Below are 22,550 nucleotides of genomic sequence, written 5' to 3'. Positions count from 1 at the left end.
GTTCGCTAATACTTAACGATTACGTTTTCATTGAATTATTACTGGTGCAATCATACTTGTCCATAAAACCGTACTTTAATTAAAGAATAACACAAGGAACTATTGGTCCCATAAATATTGCTTTGTCTCGTGTTCAAAATTGATCTCAGTTTGTTTGAACATGACGCACTTTAAATAAGATTTGGAATCATTAAATTAAGATATTATTTTAAGATTTGGTAATAAATGAAAGCAATGCGTTCGTTTGTGTTTATGTGTGTATCTGTATGTAATAAAAGACATTGAAGAATGTAAAGTTTGATACTTAATATATAAGAAGATATGTGACTATATCTAAAACATTTTAAAAATTACTTACTGTAACATTCTGGTCTGTCAGCAAGGGCTGAATTTTGAGGATAAACCGTGAGAGTTTCATCCATAGTGAATATACCAACTCCTGATGATTTGCTCGTCGACACGAAAACTTCCCGGGGCATGTTCTTTGTTATTTTGGCTAGAGTGTGGCAAGCCTATTTTTTATTTAAAAAAAGTGAGAAATATATAAAAAGAATGAACTTAAGAAGACACTTGAAGAATATTTAATAGATTTAGCACTTTTGTTAAAGAGGGGGATCTATACAATCCTCTTGATTGTTATATCATCCGAAGAAATTTGAAACCGAGGTGAAAAAAACTAAATGCCAGACAACAGAAAGAAGCGGTGACAAAAATAGCTGATCATAGGAATTAAATGTTTGCCTCAGATTAAAATATTTAATATTTCAGTTTCATTCTACATGCACTACACACACAAACACATATACGACACATATGTACATACATGTATATATATATATATATATATATATATATATATATATATATATATATATATGTATGTATATATATATATATATATATATATATATATATATATATATATATATATATGCATGTATGTATGTATAAGGAAAGTAAGAAGAAAAAAGCGAAAATGCACATTGAATATATATAAAAATAAAGGCCTTTTTTTATGAAAAAGTAGCGATAAATAAATACTATTAGATGAACTGAGGTAGAATTAAAAGGAATTAAATTCATTATTTTGAATCTCTCTAACAATTCAAAATAATGAATTTAATTCCTCTTAATTCTACCTCAGTTAATCTAATCGTATTTATTTTTTTTTATTTTTCATAAAAAAGCCTTTATTTTTTTTTATATTCAAAGTGCATTTTCGATTTTTTTCTTCTTACTATCTCCATACCTTTTCCGCGTGTAGTTTCTATTTTTCTTTTTGAAACATATTTCTACTATATATATATATATATATATATATATAATATATATATATATATATATATATATTATATATATATATATATATATATAATATATATATATATATATATGTATACATGTATGTATGTTTATATATATATATATATATATATCTGTATGTATGTATGTATGTATATCGAACACTCAATATACGCATAAAACACACGCTCTGGTTGTAGCTCATTCGTTATATTAGCAATAGAATAAGCATGTTATTACTTAATCAGTTACAAGAACGTTCAGAACCCTTTCATCATATCTTGTGGTCTTAGAGATGATATTCTTTCAAGGACCACTTTTCGCATATAGATAGAAAGATCGATAGATAGATTGATAGATAGATAGATAGATAGATAGATAGATAGATAGATAGATAGATAGATAGATAGATAGATAGATAGATAGATAGATTGATGGATACATACATACACGCATACATACATACAAACACACACACGCATACATACATATATACATGCATACAAACATACATACATACATACATACATACATACATACATACATACATACATACATACATACATACATTCATGCACTTCCCGTTATGTGCAAATTTCTGAAACCGTTATAGTATAGTTTATGGGGGTTTTTTTGTGATATATAATGTAGAACTCATGTGTTTAATATTATGCTTCAGATGTTCTGAAACATAATATTATATTATATTATATTATATTATATACCACTGAAGGGGCACAATCATGTCAAAACAGCGTTGTCTCAAAGCTTTATGACATCATTGACACGTGTGATTTGTTAACACACATCGTATAATGTGTGAGAACATTCTCCAAAACAAAACTGAACAGCAAATAGTATATACACATTAAAATCTGCCGGATAGTGCCGACAAAGAGTGTCACTGTTTCGCATATTCGCAGTAATATAACGTCAGTTTGTCAGACGTTAGCACTCATCCGTAGATATTTTGATTGATGAATTAAATAAATATGTGTGGCTATTCTTATTTAGATTCACAGATCCAGGCACAATCATGGCAAGATACCGGGGTGTCAGAGTCCCCTAAACTCACTAGATTGCGAGCGTTTTCAATTAAGATTTTTTAAAGGAAGGTGATGTTCTCCGTAAACGAAATCTATCAGAAGATAGGAAGAATGAGTATACGCACACTTTTTAAACATTCATGTGTGCGCATGTGTTTATGCATAAGCATGTGTATGTGTTGTGTGGACGCCCCCAGACGTTGAAGTAGACTAGCCCAATACGTAGATATAGAGGGAGACGTCTAGACGTCGGCAGAGAAGAGTAGAGAAGGGTTGGGTAGAAGGCATCCGAACGTGCGACATAACAGTATGTGTATAATATTTCTTCAGATTCATAAAATCGCTAGTGTTGTTAGTCTTGCACATTTTATTATTATAATCATATATAATTATTATTCTCTAAATGAAATTGTTAGTGACACAGCTGTAGGAGATTTGTTTGAACCGCTTTTATTGTTCCCCGACTTGATTCTCATGCATCTACGATCTTCAGGCGGGAATCTAGAATCGAGTAAGCCATACACTTTACATGTGTTATATATTGCTTTCTCATTCACTATGCCTGTTCTGCGTGTATTCCATAAATTATGTTTGCTATACATTTGCACTCATCTGCGAATGTACTATTGCCTTATTTCTATAAACATGAGCTCACGCTCTTGTGAAATTCAACAGTCCGGGGTAGGAATAATTGAAGAGACACGCCATGAAATCGAAACACAGCGGTGTCTTGAAATTAATGTTCGCTCGGTTTGATTTTTATCTTGCAATCCGTCGGTTACGACGACGAGGATTGTATTTAATTCGATCAACCGAATAACCTGCTCGTGAAATTAACTAGCAAGTGATTGAGCACCCCATAGCCACGCATATCCTTAACATATTTCTCAGGGAGATTTACCATGACACAGGATGTGAAAAGGCTAGCTCTTTGAATTACAGGTACAACTAACTTTTTCCTGTTGAGAAATACAATAACTTACCTGAGTACATTTCGCGTCGCCTGGGATCGAACTCCCGACCTTACGATCGTGAGCTTAATAGACTAATCACTAAGCCATGCACCTTCACAGTACATTTAATAGAAGAAAAGCCCTGCATGCAACATTAATAAAGGATTTCGCGAAGCAGTATTTGTGAAACCGGCTAAGCCCATATCATGAGGGGATTGCATGACTCACAGACTTGCAGTTAGTAGCTGTTCAAGATCCCTGAGATAACGTTAACAGAATATTGAAGTAATAATAATGCTCACAGGTGATTTATGTGAAACTTAGCCAATCATTCCGATTTATGAGCTGAGATCACACCTCCTCAGAGAATACATTGTTTGGAGACGAGATAAAAACTTCATCTTTCTATGAAAATGGAAATTGCACCTAATAGATATCAGTTTGCAAATGTTTTAATTCAATTGAGGAAAATAGTCAGCTACCAGTTGACACTGAGAGTGGCGATATCAAAGTACTGGCCTCTAATTTCGCAATCATCAATGCATCTAAAAAATACAATTGAAAGTTTATCCTAGCTATTGATAAAACTAAAGGAAACATGAATATTTCTGTGAACTTGCCATCATACCTCCTAAAAATGACATTATACTGGTTATTAATTCCACCGCCATTCAACAATTAGTAGCTCAATTAACATGATACGTGTCAGTTTACCTTATAATTCACGCTCATAATGCTGCCATAAAAATTTCTCAACTCTCTTTAACATACTATTCTCCCTCTTCACATCTGCAATTGACAATAAGGGACCCATTATGTTCTTATGAAAATTAGGTGCACTAAACTCAGTAAGGATTCGAAATTAACCGCCAAAACCCTTATGCTCTATGTGATCGAAGCCACCATTATGACTGCTTGCACCAATAAGGAGTATTTTGTTTCCTGTATTTTTTGCTAGCCATCATCAAGTCTCAGCACAGTTTTGTTGTTTGTTACTTCTCGAGCCATGACTGGCTCATAAGGGCGAGTTTCCAGGTTTCTTGGCGTATAGGTTCCCCACCTGGACGGGACGCCGGTCCATCACAAGTGAGCTGCAAGATGCAGGGGGAAAGTGAGAGAGAAAGTTGTGGCGAAAGAGTCAGCAGAAGTTTCGCCATTACCTTCTGCCGGAGCCGCGTGGAGCTTAGGTGTTTCGCTCATAAACACACACATTGTCCGGTCTGAGATTCGAACCCGCGATCACTCGACCGCGAGTCCGCTGCTCTAACCACTAGGCCATGTGCCTCCACTCAGCACAGTCCCTTGGGGTTTGTTGGACATGAACTGACAAATCCACGTCTCTATCATACTGAGCTCATTGCTTTATATCACGTGTTGGGCAAAGCACCTACTTATCAGAGCACGAAATTACAGAACCAAGAAACTTTGTTTTTTTATCTGAAAGCATTTGTTGAGTAAAGTACCTGCCTGCCATTTTATTAGTTTAGAATTCCATTAAAATATACAAACTTAAACATAAATGTAGTTTAAGATACAAAATTAATACTAATAACAACCACTGATTTGTGTAGTTTCAACCATTTAACAAAAAAATAATATTGTGCATCCTCAGCACTCGTACAACGCCGAAGACTTCTGTTAGTGTGAGTGTGTACGTATGTATGTATGTATGTATGTATGTATGTATGTATGTATGTATGTATGTACGTATGTATGTATGTACGTATGTATGTATGTATGTACGTATGTATGTATGTATGTATGTATGCATACATGCATGTATGTATGTATGTATATATGTATGTATGTATGTATGTATGCATGTATGTATGTACGTACGTATGTATGTATGTATGTATGTATGTATGTATGTATGTATGTATGTATGTATGTATCAATCTATATATATGTGTGTGTGTAAGTGAGAGAAAGAGAGAGAGTGATAAAGAAAGAGAAAGTGGTTGAGCGAAGGAATGAGGTCTGGTAATATGGGGTGTATAAATGAGATACATATTTTAGATACAGCTTTCTCCTTTTCCATTCCTTTTTATTGCATATTTCTCAAAGAGACTTCATTAGATGGAACGCCTGTAACCTGTTCTGATTTTTTGTATGCTACTAAGATGTAATCACTGGAAACACTGAGGCACAAACCGCATATTGGTGCGTAATGCGGTCTACTATGGCAATTTTATAGCAGAAAAAGAAATACTTTTCTTTACAAACTATTTTATATATCATTTATTTTGTAATGTCCCGAAACACATTTTCTCATCCAAGCTCTGATATTTCCTTTCCTTAATGATTTACCGATGTACAAAGACAGTTCGGTAAACGAGCATGCGGCAGTAATTACTATTTTTCATTTTTTACCTTTCTTCTCTTTTTCTAGGTACGATGGATAATATTAACAATGCTCAATAAAAAAGATGGTCGATTGACAGTATTGTCAAAGCGTTGAAGAAAAGTCTTGTGACAAATGGTTCGACTGTTTTTATTCTGGGCTTAAATATTAACAAATTAGCTTTGCGTTTCATTAAACAAAATATCAAGCAAATTAAAGGGTCGATTCTTCTATCACTATTTCTCTCTTAGGTTTTTATAACTCGCTCTATGAAGTTGTAAGGAATCTATTCATAGAGTTCTTTCTCCCAAGACGTAAGTGCCTTCAGGTAGGCTCTAGCCTCACATCACTTCAACCTTTCTACAAAAATTCTCCATAAAAACTAGAGAATATTATAACCATGTATGAAAGTATGTATAAAAAAATTCCTTAACTTCTTTCAGTCATCAACAGTAACAGTATTCATAAAAAATCATATGAAACATAAATTCTCTTGTGGGAAACGCTTCTCACCTTTCTCAGAATAGAATACCATAGTTACATACTAATGTAACTTTAATATTCCCTTCTGAGAGAAGTATACATTTATTACATACTTTAATGTGTAATTTTGATTTCCTTTGGTACAGCAAGCAAGAACAGTAGTGAAACTAAAAAAAACAATTAATAACGTGAATTTAATTTTTGTAAACAAGAAACGATAATGAACCTCAAAAGCAGTTGATTAAGAACGAAATGTACTAAGGCAAATAAAATCGTTACTATCACTTTGACGGAAGTTACATTGATAAATTCATGCTTACAACTGTGAGAGCTTTGTCAATGACATTATTTGTCGCTGCGATGGCGATGCTTGTGTCTGATGGCTTATATGGATAGCAATTGCCAGATTGCGTTATGTAATTATAACGGAAAGATGTACGCTTTCCGATATTTGTGAGATTACTGTAAAAAAAAAGAGAAACAAATATTATTGATTAATTACAAGACATCTATAAACACACTCTTACAAATACACTTATATACACACATACACACGAATACCTACGCACATACTAACACACTCACATATTTTATTCTAGTTGAGTCACTCTCTTACTATTATGAGTTTCGCCAGAAGATACACGGGGTCTTCAGGTAAGTTATAAATGTAAAAAAAATTATGGAATTTGAAAATCTCTATATAGGTTTCCTGTCATAGAGTGAAGTAGTGGATAGAAAAAATTATAAATAAGTTAAAAAAGAAGAAACAAAAATAAATAGAAAGGGAATATGTGCATGTGTAATATTTATACGCGTATATATAATATATATATATATATATATATATGTATATAGATACAAATGAAATATATACCTCCAATATGTATATTGTATATATATGCATACATATATATACACACGTATAATAATAATAATAATATAATAATAATAATAATAATAATAATAATAATAATAATAATAAAATAATAATAATAATATAATAATAATAATAATAATAATTTTGTCTTCGTATAAAAGATGGGCTACAGCAAATATTCTACTCAATACCACAAATTTGCTTTTCAGTTGTTTGACCTTATCCGGTTGAGCATGTCCCTTAGTGGCTGACGATATGTGCATCTCTGATCACGAGCAGAAGTAGTGGGGGAGCATCATAGCCATGTGTTGAGAGGGATTCTTTGGGGTTTGAATAATTCACCTCTGGAAACATGGGTGATTCGTTCAACATCCTTAAACAATCCTTGTTCAGGGATCTTTTGAGCGGGATGGGCTACTCGACCAGAAGAAAATTCTAACCGGGCCCCACCTGCAAGGTCATGCGCTGTTTATCTTGATATGAGATCATGTCGCGCACATATGATTGTGATGCATGTGCCTGGTGTACCCTTATCAGAAGGGTAGTCATGATGGGTATATTGGGCTTCGTATATTTTACCCCAGTGTCACTTTGATGGCATGCACTGCTCTCTCATTCAATAATAATAATGATGATGATTATGATGATAATAGCTTGTGTCACGATAGATACACTGGTAATTGCGCAACCTGATAATCGCTACCTTATATGAATGAAAATGTAAAAAACAAACTATTGTGAATAACGGTGGTTATGAAACTGAAACCAATGATGGTGACAGTGTTACACCCGGTAGGTTCGGAGATTCTGGTCCGGCTCCAGCCTGTCGATATCCAGAAAGGGACCACCACACATAGCGTTGATGGAGAATGCAAATTAATGCTGTGGTCATGGAGTGTTACTACATGAGCAGCCCGGTAGATAAACATTTGGGGTTACCGACAACGCGCGTATGATCATTGGAGAGAAAACGGATTGTTTCAACCCACAGAACAGAGACTATGTGATCAAGCAATAAGAAAAATTCTTGGTCCACAGAAGTAGACTCGAAGCTATCAAAAGACGGGTCTTGGAAAAATTGCAGCAGAGATAACGATGAAAATACAATTGTTACAAAGAAGAGTAATTCTATAGCACAGGAAAGGAGCAGTGGTAGTTTACTTGACGAGAGATGATCTAAATGAGAGATGATCTGTAGATGATCTAAATGATCTAAAAGAAGACAATAAAACTAATGGCGACATGACAGATAAACACAAGGCAATCTACGACAGAATAGATGTAAAACAACAGGGGAACGATAGCGACATTATTTGCAACATTAAAAGGTTTGATTGATGTAAACTGAACTAAGAAAAATGTCAATGAAATTCTGAAATACAACAGAACAAGCAACATTACAGAAACAAATAATTTGATCAAGACAGCAAGTATTCTTGTAGCAGAAAACGTGGGTGTTGATGTCAAGAAAAAGAAACGTAATGGGAGTGACAAAAGAAAAGATCTATGGTTCAAAAGAAGAATCCAGACAGGGTTACACGTTCTCTCGAAGGAAATCTCTGAGTTAGACTGAAAAGAGAAAGGCGAGCTTGGAAGTGAACAAAAATACAGGGCGCCGAAAAGGGACTATAATACTGAAATAAAGGGCGTGAAAGTGGTAATGGAGGAAGTGAAACAGCGCCTCGTTGCGAAGAAAGCAAAGATGGTAAGATACGACCAAAGAATGAAGGGTTACCGCTAGAATATTTTATTCAGAATAGATCAGAAGAGATTCTACAACGAAATAACTTGAGACCATACAGATGAAAAAATGGTGCCAGATAACATTGAAAGTCAATGGTTTTGGAGTGACATCTGGAGCAAGGACAAGGGGCACAAGAATGGTGCTGAATGGTTGCGAGAACTGAAACAAACAGTAGTCATTCCAAAACAGGCAGAACTAGTCATTTCAGTTAGGGAAGTGAAGGAAATCAGCAAAACATTGAGCAACTGGAAGGCTCCGGGACCAGATGGAGTTCAAGGGTACTGGATCAAAAGATTTGGTGAGTATCATGCACGAACAGCTGAGCAACTCAACACTTTGTTAAATGCCGACCAAGGAACACCAGAGTGGTTGACATTGGGTAGGACATTGCTATGCCTGAAAAACATCGAAAAGCGCAATATGGTAGACAATTACAGGCCGATATCCTATTTGCCACTTATGTGGAAATTATTGACTGGAATACTCGCAGAGTCAATGAACAAAATGAACAAACATCTGGGAAAATATGGACTCCTGCCACATGAGCAGAAGGGTTGCAAGCGTAAGCGCAGAGGTACCAAGGATCAAATCCTGATAGACAAAACTATACTTAGAGACTGCAAGGGGAAGAAAAGTAACTCAGCCATGTCATGGATCAACTATCGTAAGGCGTACGATATGATCCCACATTCTTGGATTATGGAGTGCATAAACCTATTTGGTATTGCATCGAATGTTTAGCGATTACTTGGAAAAAGTATGGCCAATTGGAGTACAGACTTTACAGCATACCGAAGAAGTTTAGGGACAGTAGAAATTAGGAGGGGCATCTTCCAGGCAAGGGGACTACTACGCCCCACTGATATTTGTATTTTGCTTGATAACACTAACTCTGATATTGAGAAAAGCAAAAGCTTGATATGTATTCAAAAGCCGACAACAAAAAATCAACCATTTGTTATTCATGGATGACCTCAAACTTTATGCTAAAGATGAAGCCCAAGTCGGTTTCTTCGTTGATACGGTCTATACCTTCAGTGCTGATATCAGAATGGAGTTCGGACTGAGAAAATGTGGTGTGTTAATCTTGAAGAGAAGCAAAATCAAATGTATGGACGGGCTAACGATACCGTGGGGGAGGTTATAAAGCAGATAGAAGAGACATGTGTGTCATAGCGTGCGGGTATATGGTAGCGTGTGTGTGGCATTAACTTTGTGTGTGCGTGGTGGCGTGTGTACTTGTCGTGGTGGCATGTGTCTGTGATACTGTGCGTGTGTATGGTAGCGAGTGTGTGTGTTGCCATGTATACGTAGACGGAGTGGTAATGTGCATATGTGTGTGTCTGTGGACACGTGTATGCGTGCCTGTGTGTGTGCCCCACTCTTTCTGTGTCTTTAGTGCTTTCCGTGATAATCCGTATAGAATTTTACTCTTGTTCTTAAAAACAATATCTACGAATTGCGTTTAAGACCAAGAATATATTTTCGAACATTATACATTCGCTACCAAATCATTTCTGAGTAAAATCAATGTATACCTTACACAAAATATATTTCCTTTCGAATGAAAGGAGGAATTATGAATCCTAAAGCGATGAATATTACAATAATCTATTCGATATATTATAATTACGAAAACCTCCAATAAAAAAGATAGAAATTTTATAACAAAGAATGAGATCTCATACTGAACTACTACTGTGTCATGAAATGGATTTATTTCAATAATGAACGATTGCAATTTCTCTCAGCGTGCATTTAGAAATTGTATACCTGATCTAACAGTAAGCTGTCCTTGCGTTTAGGATATTGAACGCAGTTGCATGGGACTATTTATTATATATGGCAAGGAAACTATATATATAGTTTAGCATGACAAACGACAGATATTGTATGAGGATAGAATTCTTTAAATTATGATTGATTTAGCAACAACACTTTGCTAATTCTACGTTTCTAGGGATTAGTAGCTGCACAACATATGACAGCCAGTTCTCGTAAGATAGAATAATGTTCATTTCTGAATTCTGTATAAGAAATCCGATGAAAGTATATGAAAGTAGTTTCGTTGTGCACCAGATCAGAATATCCATCTCAATCAAAACGTTAGCAAAATAATTTAATAAGGCATTATCTTTCTTCATTATGCTATCAGTATCAGAATGTGCACGTCAGTTCATCGGAACAGAATCAGGTTCATATGAACGTATGAGTGAACCTATTTCTAATGCATTTCTACATTTTGATCCTCAGTCGTGACTGTGTAATAAGAAGTTTGCTTCTCAACCACATCTGTACCTCTATGATTGCCTCAGGCCGACCAAAACCTTGTGAATGGATTTGTAGACGGAAAGTGAAAGAAGTTCCTCGTATATAACTATATTCATATCTATCTATCTATCTATCTATCTATCTATCTATCTGCCTGTCTGTCTGTCTATCTATCTATCTATCTCTATCTATCTATCTATATATATATATATATCTGTATATATATATATATATATATGTGTGTGTGTGTGTGTTTCTGTCTGTCTATATGTATGTATGTATGTATGTATGTATGTATGTATGTATGTCCACGTGTGTCTCTTTGTGACTATGTTTGTCCCCCACCACCACTTGAAAACCCAGTGCTGGTGCGGTTAAGTCCTCGTAACTTAGCGGTTCAGCATTAGGGATCTATAGAATAAATACCAGGCTATAAAAATATGTACTGAAGCCAAATCGTTCGACTAAAATTCTTCAAGGAAGTACCCCTGCATGACCACCGTCTAATGATTGAAATAAGTAAATGATATAAGATAAAATTATTTTAATTTTACGTATAAATTTTGTTTAATTTTTATAATTATTATAAAATCTCGAGTAATAAGCAGCTCTCACCCGAGATAATCCACGAATCTTCTCTAAGGAAAGCCAGCTTTCGAAAAAAAATGCTATTATTAAATTTATTTTTTAGAAATTCTTGATAAACAGTTATTTGTTCCAGTCACCTATATTTTATTATTTTTGCGTAGGAGTGGCTTTGTGGTAAGTAGCTTGCTTATGAACCACATAGTTCCGGGTTCAGTCCCACTACGTGGCACCTTGGGCAAGTGACTTCTACTATAGCCTCGGGTCGACCAAAGCCTTGTGACTCGATTTGGTAGACAGAAACTGAAAGAAGCCCGTCGTATATATGTATATATAAATATGTATGTATGTGCTTGTGTGTATGTGTTTGTCCCCCCCCCCACCAACATCCTTGTGGTAGTGTGTTTACGTCCCCGTAACTTAGCGGTTCGGCAAAATAGACCGTTAGAATAAGTACTGGGCTTACAAAGAATAAGTCCCGGGGTCGATTTGCTCGACTAAAGGCGGTGCTCCAGCATGGCCGCAGTCAAATGACTGAAACAAGTAAAAGAGAGAAAGAGTAAAGAGTACTTTGTAGGTATGGAAGCGGAATGGAGAACCTGGTGGAGTAAAATGGAATAGGTTGGGAAGGGGTTAATGGAGCATGTAGCGTGGATTTAGTTGTGCAAGCAGCGACAAAAGTGGAAGCTTTCTCAGTAGGATTACTGCTTATGGCGCCATCATTGTTTAGAAGAAGAGGATAAAAGGTCTTAGAAAATTTGGACAATATTCTTTTGGCAAGTGACCAGAAAGACAGATTTCAGTTTGAGAGGCGGATAAACGTGAGGGCCACGTGCGGTATCCTTTGCATATCGATTAGTGGTCATACAAGAGGCGCAGTACTAAGTGAACGTCACCAACTTAGTTCTATAAATATCATTACTAAATTTGAACATTATATGACTTGATAGTGTAGAGTCAGATATGCTTGCATATGCATAAATTTTGCTTTCCTTGATGCTGAGCTGTGGTATTTTGAAGACCTTTGTAGCCATAAAGAACGATTGCTTGTGTAATATAATAGTATTTGTTAAGTGGAGAATGCACGCGAATGTCGAAACGAGATTGTCAGATCAGTAAAAACTGAAAGGATAATTAAATGCTGCTGTCAGTATGAATTCATGCGATTTGTCTGCTCATGTAATCTTGCTTACTTGACGTTCAGAATATTAAATCGACATATCATTTAAGGAAAAATAACAGAGGAAAAATGTCAAAATAAATCAAAATGTTTGAATTTTTCTATTGTACGTTTTGCTAAATAAAATGACTTCATACAGTTAGAATATGCGTTTTATGCTAAAGAAACAAACATCGTAAATATACTGAATCACATTTAAATATTCTGCTTGAGAGTATTTTCATCTTTTGATTGAGTTGTGCATTCCCATTAGAAGTTAATCTGCTTCAAACATGATGATGATGATGATGATGATAATAATAATAATAATAATAATAATAATAATAGTAGTAGTAGTAGTAGTAGTAGTAGTAGTAGTAGTAGTAGTAGTAGTAATTATTATTATTATTATTATTGTGATAATGACGATGATAATAATGATGATGGTTATGGTGATAGTGATGAGACGGTGATAAAGTACTCAATTTAACTTATTTATCTCTAGTTGCCCCAAGAATGAATGCGTTCCTCTATTATCTATTCGAGTAAATCGCTTAATGATATTTTTTCCCCGACAAGCGTCGGTTTATCTGCTGCTATTCTTCTTTGATAGTCTCTGCGGAGGTAGTATGATATTTGAGTTCTTAAAAGAACACTTTTAATTATAACTGCTGCATTATTCCTCAGTTTGTGGAAAAACTATATTGTTATTTTCAAATCTATCTTATAACAATTCCACGAAGAATAGTTTTGTCCGAACTTTTAATGAAATCCTCCCCACACATATTAATGCAGAAGGCTTTCTTTTTATCGAATATTTATGCTCATCACAAATATGCAGACCTTCAAAGCATTTCCCTTTATGATGGATGAAGAAGAGTATGAATCCACGGCTAATACTTTCACGAATTTATACCTTATTTACACCCAGACACAAAAAGCATAAATGTAACTTAGGGCTCCGTTTACCCTGTTTGCTTTGCTTCATTACTTAAGAATCTACTGTAGTTACTCTTTTACTCTTTTACTTGTTTCAGTCATTTGACTGCGGCCATGCTGGAGCACCGCCTTTAGTCGAGCAAATCGACCCCGGGACTTATTCTTTGTAAGCCCAGTACTTATACTATCGGTCTCTTTTTGCCGAACCGCTAAGTGACGGGGACGTAAACACACCAGCATCGGTTGTCAAGCAATGCTAGGGGGACAAACACACAAACATATACACACACACATATATATATATACATATATACGACAGGCTTCTTTCAGTTTCCGTCTACCAAATCCACTCACAAGGCACTTTGCTTTCAAATGATTCAGACCAACAAGGCTACTAGACCTGAAAATGTCCCTTCGCTACACTTAAGGAAAAGAAAATAGTCCTGGAACTTTCATCTATACACATGAAACTCATCAATTATCCCTCACTCTCTACGGGGTTATACCCTGATGTTTGGAAGCACGATTCATTGTGTCTAATTCCAAATGATAATATCAGCAAGGCTAGATATCATCAAAATACAAAATATAGTTCAGGAGACTGATTTATTGCTTTTGATTTTCATGAAGTAATGCTATATTAGTAAATTTTAAAGAAAAGAACATCAAACAATAACTTCTCGTTTGTGGCATCCAAAATCCATATAAATGAAATTATTTTATAATAATGCCTTTATTATTCATATTGATAATTGTAAATAATATCCTTACCGTTGAGGCAGAACGTACACATAGCCTTCTGGGGGAGGTGGTGCAAGAGATGACACTGCAAAACAATAACAACAATTAAAAGGATTACATAAATTCTTCATGATAATTGAATTGTATGGACAAAAGCCGTAAAATCTTACATTTTTAATCAGAAAGTATTTGTCTCTCTCTTGTCTCCACTTTCTCTTATTATAAAAAATTTAGTTAACCTTTTGGCTACAAAATGTTTTATCAAACTGCCTCCTCGATATAAATATTATTTTATGGCTTTGCATTTTGTCTAGTTTCATGCAAGTCGATTTAGTTATTATAAACCGTGAACTGCAGATAAAATAGTACCGATAATATGGGGAATTTCGATTTAGTTGACGATCACTAAACTTCGTATTGTGACTTCTCAACAGAAATTAAAAGTATTTTCTGTCGAAATACCCCACCACCGACTTGTACAAACCTACACCATACTTGAAAATTGGTTTTAATAAACGGTCAATGCAGGTTTACGTGACTTCGAACCCTTAATCTACTCCGGAAAAGTATGTATGTTATAATTACCTTCACAGCTTCCCCCGAAATATTTTTCTTTGCTCTGGCATCCCCAATACAAAATAAATATTATGTATCGGGGTTTTGTGGGAACATCTCGTCACTTTAGAGCAAACATATTTAATATATTGAACAATAAGAATTAATGAAAATGACAACCGCAATAAAAAGGGAAATCGCTAGAATAAGGATTGGCAAGGAGCAAAAGACAGACAATTGCAAAGTTGAGATTATAAATTGCATAATATAATGCAGGAGAAATTAAGTCTGATCTTACATATTTGCATTGACAATTCCAAACAAGTTTCCGCATTATGAGCGAAGACTATTCTAAGACACACCAGATTCCAAATGAGTGATACTACAAGCATATTGTCACTGTACTAGCGTAAGAATTATGTATTTAACCTTATTGACCTTTCTCTTCGTTACGGGTATATCTTTAATTTGAGCATTCCTTTTGCTCACCATTTGAAGATTTTCTCCCACTTAACTATATTTTTATCAGGTGAAGGGTATGTCTTCGAAATTTGTCTGAGTCTTTAGTAGGAAAACTTCAACTGACAATGAATGTGTCACTCTATACATGAAGAATTTTTATTTCTCCTCTTAATGCTATTGGAATGGTAATCTCTGCAATACAACGGGCAAATTCCTTACTACATTTACTCACCTAACGTTCCATTGAAATACTGAGGTCCATTTAACTTTCTGTACCTTTCTCCTGACTAAAATTGTAATATTAAGCCAGTCTTTGAACTTTTTACCTATCTTGGTGCTTTTTGTGCGGTTTAAAATAATAAATAGTCAAATTAGATGCTTTATCTTGTTTAAATTTTCTCATTATTTTACTATAGACAACAGAACACACAAGGAATTTTCTTTCTCTGGGAAATAAAAACCGTATTTTAGTCTATACCGCTACTAATATAGCAACATGATACCTGTCCAAAAGGTAAGATGAGAATTTATATCTCATCACTAACTCAGTAATGTATCTATGTTTAAGCAGTTGGCTCTTAATCGTCCGGTGCACCTAACATCAAGAAGATACTTCTCTCTCTGTTGTAATAAATGTAAGTAATAAACTATTCAAAACTGGTTGGTCAACACGCAATGATAGTTCCAACTGGTCACATTGAATTACTTCGTTATTCAGTGGCAATGATAGAACTCCAGTTTGATTTGCAGAACACAGAAATATTACAGAAGCTAGAGGCAAAAAGGTGAAAATCTGAGTAAGTTATTGATCAGATTGTTTGATAGATGAAGTACCATAACAAATAATTTTCCCCTTCTATTACTTACGCATTTCCCTTTATTCTATTGTTTGCTTCATCCCAGAAACAAAAAGAAAATTAAGAAAACTAGATCAGTAAAACAATTGGAGAAACGTTTTTACTCCCATTCTTTGTTCAAGTACTCAAATGTATGTGAAGGCGTATGGCTCAGTGGTTAGAGCATCGGGCTTGTAATCATGAGGTGGTGAGTTCCATTTCCGGACCGGGTTGTATGCTGTGTTCTTGAGCAAGACACTTTATTTCACATTGCTCCAGTCCACTCAGTGTAGAGTTGCGACGTCACAAGTGCCAAGCTGTATCGGCCATTGCCTTTCCCCTGGATAATATTGGTGGCGTGGAGAGGGGTTGATGCTGGTTTCCATAAAACAACCTTGCTTGGTCTTGTACCTTGGAGGGGATCTTTCAAGATTCAACCCCATAATCAATTTCACAGTCTTTAGATTGTTGGACAAAATAGAGAATTTAGTGCTGTCTATCTGCTCTTGGAATTCGAATATTTCCGATGTCAGATTTTTCTTTTCTACCTGCGGGATTGATATTATAAGCATCACTATGTTTTCTGAGGCACATAATTTTCATTTAAATTCATACTTGTTTCAGACACATAAAGCTATACTGAATAGGTATATATATATATCGATTAGTGTCTGAAGATTGTTAAGAGAACTATTCACGTACAAACCATGTAGTATTCTTCATTTTAATTAATCAATTTTCATGAAGGCGGAGAGTGGGCGAAATCTTTTTCACGCCGAACAACATGCTTCGCGACATTTTTTCTGACGTTATGTTCTGAGTTCAAATGCCACCAGGGTACAAATTTGCCTTTTATCCTTTCGAGGTTGATAAAATAAGTTCCAGTTGAACGCTAAGGTCGAGGTAATCAACTTAAAATTCCCCACGAAATTGCTGGCCTTATGCCAAAATTTGATTTTTATTTTATACTCAAAATTAAACTTTAATTACTTCTATTTCTGACGTGAGAAAACATAACAAAAGGGGGAACTATTGCTAGCTATCGGTTGGGCAGGCAAAAGAAAGGTGATCAGATTATACAGTGATGTTGACAAAAGGAAATAAATAAACCTCATTCTAAATCGGGAAATAATCGTACGATGATGATACCTAGTCACATGACTAAATAATTCTTCTGCGTGGCAGATATTAGAGGTTTGATACTAAGTAGAACTTCACCAGTGCTAAAAAAGATATCTCCAATTAAAGAAACAAAAACATTTAGATTTTAGTATTATTTCTTTTTCCACATGTAAAATACGTTGAATATCTCGCTACAGACGAATTTGTCTTTCAGTTCTTTAGCATCAACAAAGTAACTGCCTCACATCTGGAGGGTTAATTCGAATGAATCATATCAACCTCCTAAAAGTACGTTGCATGTTACCAAATTATTATCCCTGCTTTCCTCCAGAGTTGATTTGTTGTATTTCCTCTCTTTAGCAATATCAGCTATCCTCTGCAATTGATTATACACAGCTGATTATGACTCTTGCGTGTAAACTTGTTTTCTTCTAACATAATACATCATTATTACTATATTTTGCTAATGGCATTGAAAGCTGTGTCAATAAATATTTTGACTTGGAGTTTCTTTAATATTATTTTATCCGATGTGAGACGTTTCCTTTCATCGCCCTGGAAACAATAAATTAGTTTTCAATGATGGATATTAACATCATCATAACTTTGCATCATGTTAGCTCTAGGCGTTTACAGAAAATGATTCCGTTTGTCTAGTTTTCCAATTTTCTAGATAACCCCTCATAGTTATATAGTAGCTCTGTGTATTTCATTGCAATTCAGACATCAGAAAATCGAGCTGTCTTATGATGCTTCGTATCATCGAGTCAACAAAACTTTGAAGTATTATTTATCGATTCCTCAAACTCTTACAACCACCTCCTATTATCAAAGAAAAATAATTTTTTTCTAACGTAATGCACTTTGGGATATCTTTCTTGACAAGAATATTACGTTTGACGCTCAATAATAATTATTTCTAAATATTTCATGCCTTAGTCATTAGTCACTCAGAGGTTTATAAGATAGTATGATTTGTCCAAGTTATAGAAAGAAAATGCTGTGAATTGCACAATTGTGCTCATACTTTTGAGCTTTTAAAACAAGTGAAAGAACGAGGTTCCTCGAAACATACTGTAGGATTAGTCTTAACTAATATCAAATTTAAGTTAGACCAACACAACATCTAATTTTGGGCCAACTGGTGAAATCTATCTTTCCCAGTTATATTAGTGGTATCTATGGCTTCGATCCTAGACGGATAAAATGTCCAGACGATCTAAGTTTTTAGAGAACGAAATTCAATATTCTCTCTCCCAACTCACAACTTCGAAAATTTCTGTAATATTGGTTTACTCTGTTGGTTAATGGCATTATCAACTAAACGAATTACGAATTACGCTACAGTAATGATTGTTATTTAATTAAATCTAAAAACTTAAAGTTACCAACTTACATTGTATTTAAAATTGGAGCGTAGTGAATCAAAACTAAATACTGTAAAAACATAAGGTCAGAAATTATTCTGCTCCACACATTTTAGAAGTCTCTTCCACGCGATATAATCCCAACGGTTAGTATATGACGCCAGATCTGCCCGTGAATCGTATCTATGAATTGATATTTACGCTTAGCAATAAAATGCATTCATTTAAAAAAACTAACGTGAACGTAAAAATTAATTTCCCTTCTCTTACGAGTAATTATTGCTGTGCCTAAATAGTAACCCATTAGTTACACAATCCAGTAGGTGATGCTTCTACGTGCTCACTTTATCTGCTAGAAGTTGCCACCAAATGACAACTAAACGACTTAATAAATTACACATAAAGTAATACAGTCCTAAACATACAACATATGTTTAATCAAGGTTGATAGGTTTGCTATGACAAACCTGCCCAGTCAGGGATTCAGAGAAAAATAGGAGCTAAAATTAAGTAACAATTTAATAGCTACAACGTTCGATGAAGTAACATTCATTCACCAAGCTCAAGTGATAAGACTATAATTTCTGACCTCGCTTGGTTTTCTACAATAGACATGTTGCATCTTTTTCTATTCTCAGAATTTCTGCCGATGGCATTTTCTCTGTAAATGATGCTATATCTTAAACACAACCCAAGGTTACTACATTTACTTTTGTTGTTGTTGTTGTTATTGTTGTTAAGCAACAAGACGGGTAAGGGTGATTAGGTGATGGTCTAGGGTTTAGGGGCGGGAGACCCCCAGACCTTGGAAAAAAAAACTTTGGTCGTTTTGTTGTAGTCGAAGGCTCTTCGTTGACGCCCGACACCACTGGGAGGTGGCCCTCGAGGTCGCTGGAAATGCAGATCTCCAGGGCCAAATACTTGAACGGTATTTACTTTTGAGATGTATGTGGGTACGTGCTTATGTGTGTGTTAGTGTGTGTGTATATATGTATGTGTGTGTGTGTGTGTGTTTGTGTGTATGTGTGTGCGCCTGTATGTGCAGGCGCGTAACTGTATATCTACATATGTATCAAAATCGGTAAAATGCCAGGTTCACCTTTCCTCCAATGGGCAATTGAAAAATTACCAGCAAAGTTTAAAGGCAATCGAATCAAATACATCAGCCTAATAAGAGAAATATTAATTTGCAGCTTTGTGAAAAGAAATTAATAACTAAGACTGAATGGAATTTTCTTGTCAAATCGTTAGGTAAGACCCCCAACTATAAGTTCATGCAAGTTTTCCTCTGATAATTCTAGTAAATTTTGCTTCTAATATACATTTTCATCCCCACTTTAGCGGTTGGTTATCTGATAGCAAATTCAAAACAACATTTACAGCCTGTTGCAGGACTTCCTTGTTAGACTATGGTTTGTCGTTTGCTGTAATTCATTTGCGTGAGGAATTCTAAGCTATATATCACACGCAAATAATAATAATAATAATAATAATAATAATAATAATAAAATATAATAAAAGAAATTGAGAAACTCTCAAAATACAAAGACCTGGAAATAGAGGTAGCTAGACTGGAAACTAAAAACAGAAACAATTCTTATAATAGTAGGTGCATTAGGCATGATAAAAAAATATTCAGACAAATACATAACAAAAACACCAGGACTTACAAACACATATAACATACAGAAAATTGCACTACTAGGCACTGCACAAATCCTACGCAGAACACTTTCCATACAATAACCATCAGAGCATCACAACAAATCACAGCACATACCCAAGGCACACAGAGCTGCGCTCGGTAGTGAAGTGAAAGCATGTTATAAAAATATAATAATAATAATAATAATAATGATAATAATAATAATGATGATAATAATAATGATAATAATAATAATGATAATAATAATAATGATAATAATAATAATAATAATAATAATAATAATAATAATAACAACAACAACAACAACAACAACAACAACAACAACAATAATAATAATAATAAAAATAATAATAATAATAATAAATCTCACAAAGGAAAAACTGAATTCAGTAATGCAAGCCAGTTAATGTATACCTGGATTTTATTTTGCATATAGTTAACTACTATAAATTTCACCAATCCTTTAGTATCTGTGTAAAACTAGATAGATCCAGATTTTAAGATTTGTTTATGTTTCTCATGAATATAATAGTGTAATGGTGAGAGTTAGTAATCACTAAATGTTGGCCAATCACTTTACTGAGAACAGTGTTGATGAATCTTTCCTTCATAAACAGTAAATTTAGATGGATAATGTTATTTTGTTTAATGTAATGCATGGGATTCCATTTAATAAAGATGCGGAAGAGGATAAAGGGCAGTGATGTATGGGGTGAGGGTATGGCCTGGCCAGCCTGTAATGACATGCATACGATCTGGTCATCAAATCTAAGTAGATACTTCTGAGTTGAAATCCTCAAAGCCACAGTCGAACCAGTTCTACTATATGGCTCAGAAACCTGGACGTTATCAAAGAAGCTTGAGAAGCGGTTGGATGGAACCTACACTCGCCTCCTTATGAGAGCTCAAAATCTCTCGTGGAGGCGCCATCCAACCAAAATGCAAATATATGGGAAACTACCACCTATGTCATCTCTTGTGAAAGGTAGGAGAGTCCAGTTTGCTGGACATTGTTGTAGAGCTGAAAAAGAAGTAATTTCTCCTCTTCTCCTCTGGAAGCCATCTACTTGCAATACCAGAGGGCGCACACGCTCCTACCCTGATGTAATCTCCAGGGATACAGGCATCCAGCAACAGGACCTCCGTAATGCCATGATGGACCGTGAAGTCTGGCGTAGCATGGTAAATTCCATTGTCTCGACCACGGTCGAACAATGATGATGATGATGAGGGTTAATGACCGTGACACAGAGAAAAATATTTTCACTTGTAAATATTTTCTTAGGACGAACTGACTTATTTCTAATATATTATAATTTGATCCAAAGTAGCTGAAAAAATTTGGTAGCAAACTTTTGTGCTGGGTTAATTATCTGAGATAAGCCTTCATAAACGTACTGGTACTTTTGCGTAAAATGAACAACAATATTGTCAAGTTTTGCTGGTGTCTTACTATTATGGGTTATCTGCTGAACTGCGAAATGAATTTAGTGTAAAAATTTTAAATAGACCCGTTAACTTGATATACTTAAAATGTGTAAGCATACAGAATGATATATATCTGTGTAAGTGAACCATATATTGTAATGTTTTCCATGTGATCAATATAAGATTATAGACTGGAATTTTATCAATAAGACGTACTGTGTTGTAGCGTCAAAACAGAAATGAATTATGTAACAAATTGAAAATATACTCACCCACTGCTATAAAGGTAGCCACAAAAATACCTGTTTCTATCATTTTAGGAGATGGTTAAGTTCATTGCATGTCTGTCGCCTCTTCGCGTTTTTATTAAAATATTACCTTATCTTATTATCAAGAATATAACATATGAATGTTCCCATAGCTATCAGATATATTATATCGTGTTATTGATAGCTATAGCTCCACTAAGATAGCTATCTTTATTTTTTGTGTGTTTATGCAATACGTGACATTTTAGAAATGATAATTAATTAATTTTCTGTTTTGTCAATCCGAAAAATATGCATATTCTTGAAAGAATTACTTACCATGTAATTAAAACATTTGCAGTGACTGCAAATGTAAAGCCTCACAATCTCTGATGATCGTTCCCGATGATTCTGCATACAAA

The 22,550-nt window shown here is 34.7% G+C and overlaps 1 protein-coding gene across 1 annotated transcript in view; it reads right to left on the bottom strand.

Annotated features, from left to right (window-relative positions):
* The window catches only part of LOC115209763, a 33,579-nt gene extending 11,283 nt beyond the window's left edge, over window positions 1–22,296 (bottom strand). Inside the window, exons 1-4 of the mRNA XM_029778276.2 lie at window positions 22,153–22,296; window positions 14,475–14,529; window positions 6,449–6,590; window positions 359–512 (exon numbers count right to left, since the gene is read on the bottom strand). Of these exons, the coding sequence (XP_029634136.1) occupies window positions 359–512; window positions 6,449–6,590; window positions 14,475–14,529; window positions 22,153–22,195 (394 nt within the window). The 5' untranslated portion in view covers window positions 22,196–22,296. The remainder of the gene's footprint in view (window positions 1–358; window positions 513–6,448; window positions 6,591–14,474; window positions 14,530–22,152) is intronic.
* Window positions 22,297–22,550: the final 254 nt, after the last annotated feature.

This window comes from Octopus sinensis, linkage group LG3, assembly GCF_006345805.1.
Source record: "Octopus sinensis linkage group LG3, ASM634580v1, whole genome shotgun sequence".
In the NCBI taxonomy this organism is placed as follows: Eukaryota; Metazoa; Mollusca; class Cephalopoda; order Octopoda; family Octopodidae; genus Octopus; species Octopus sinensis.
The sequence above is the reverse complement of the archived record's forward strand: the minus strand, read 5'-3'. Positions and strand labels throughout refer to the sequence as shown.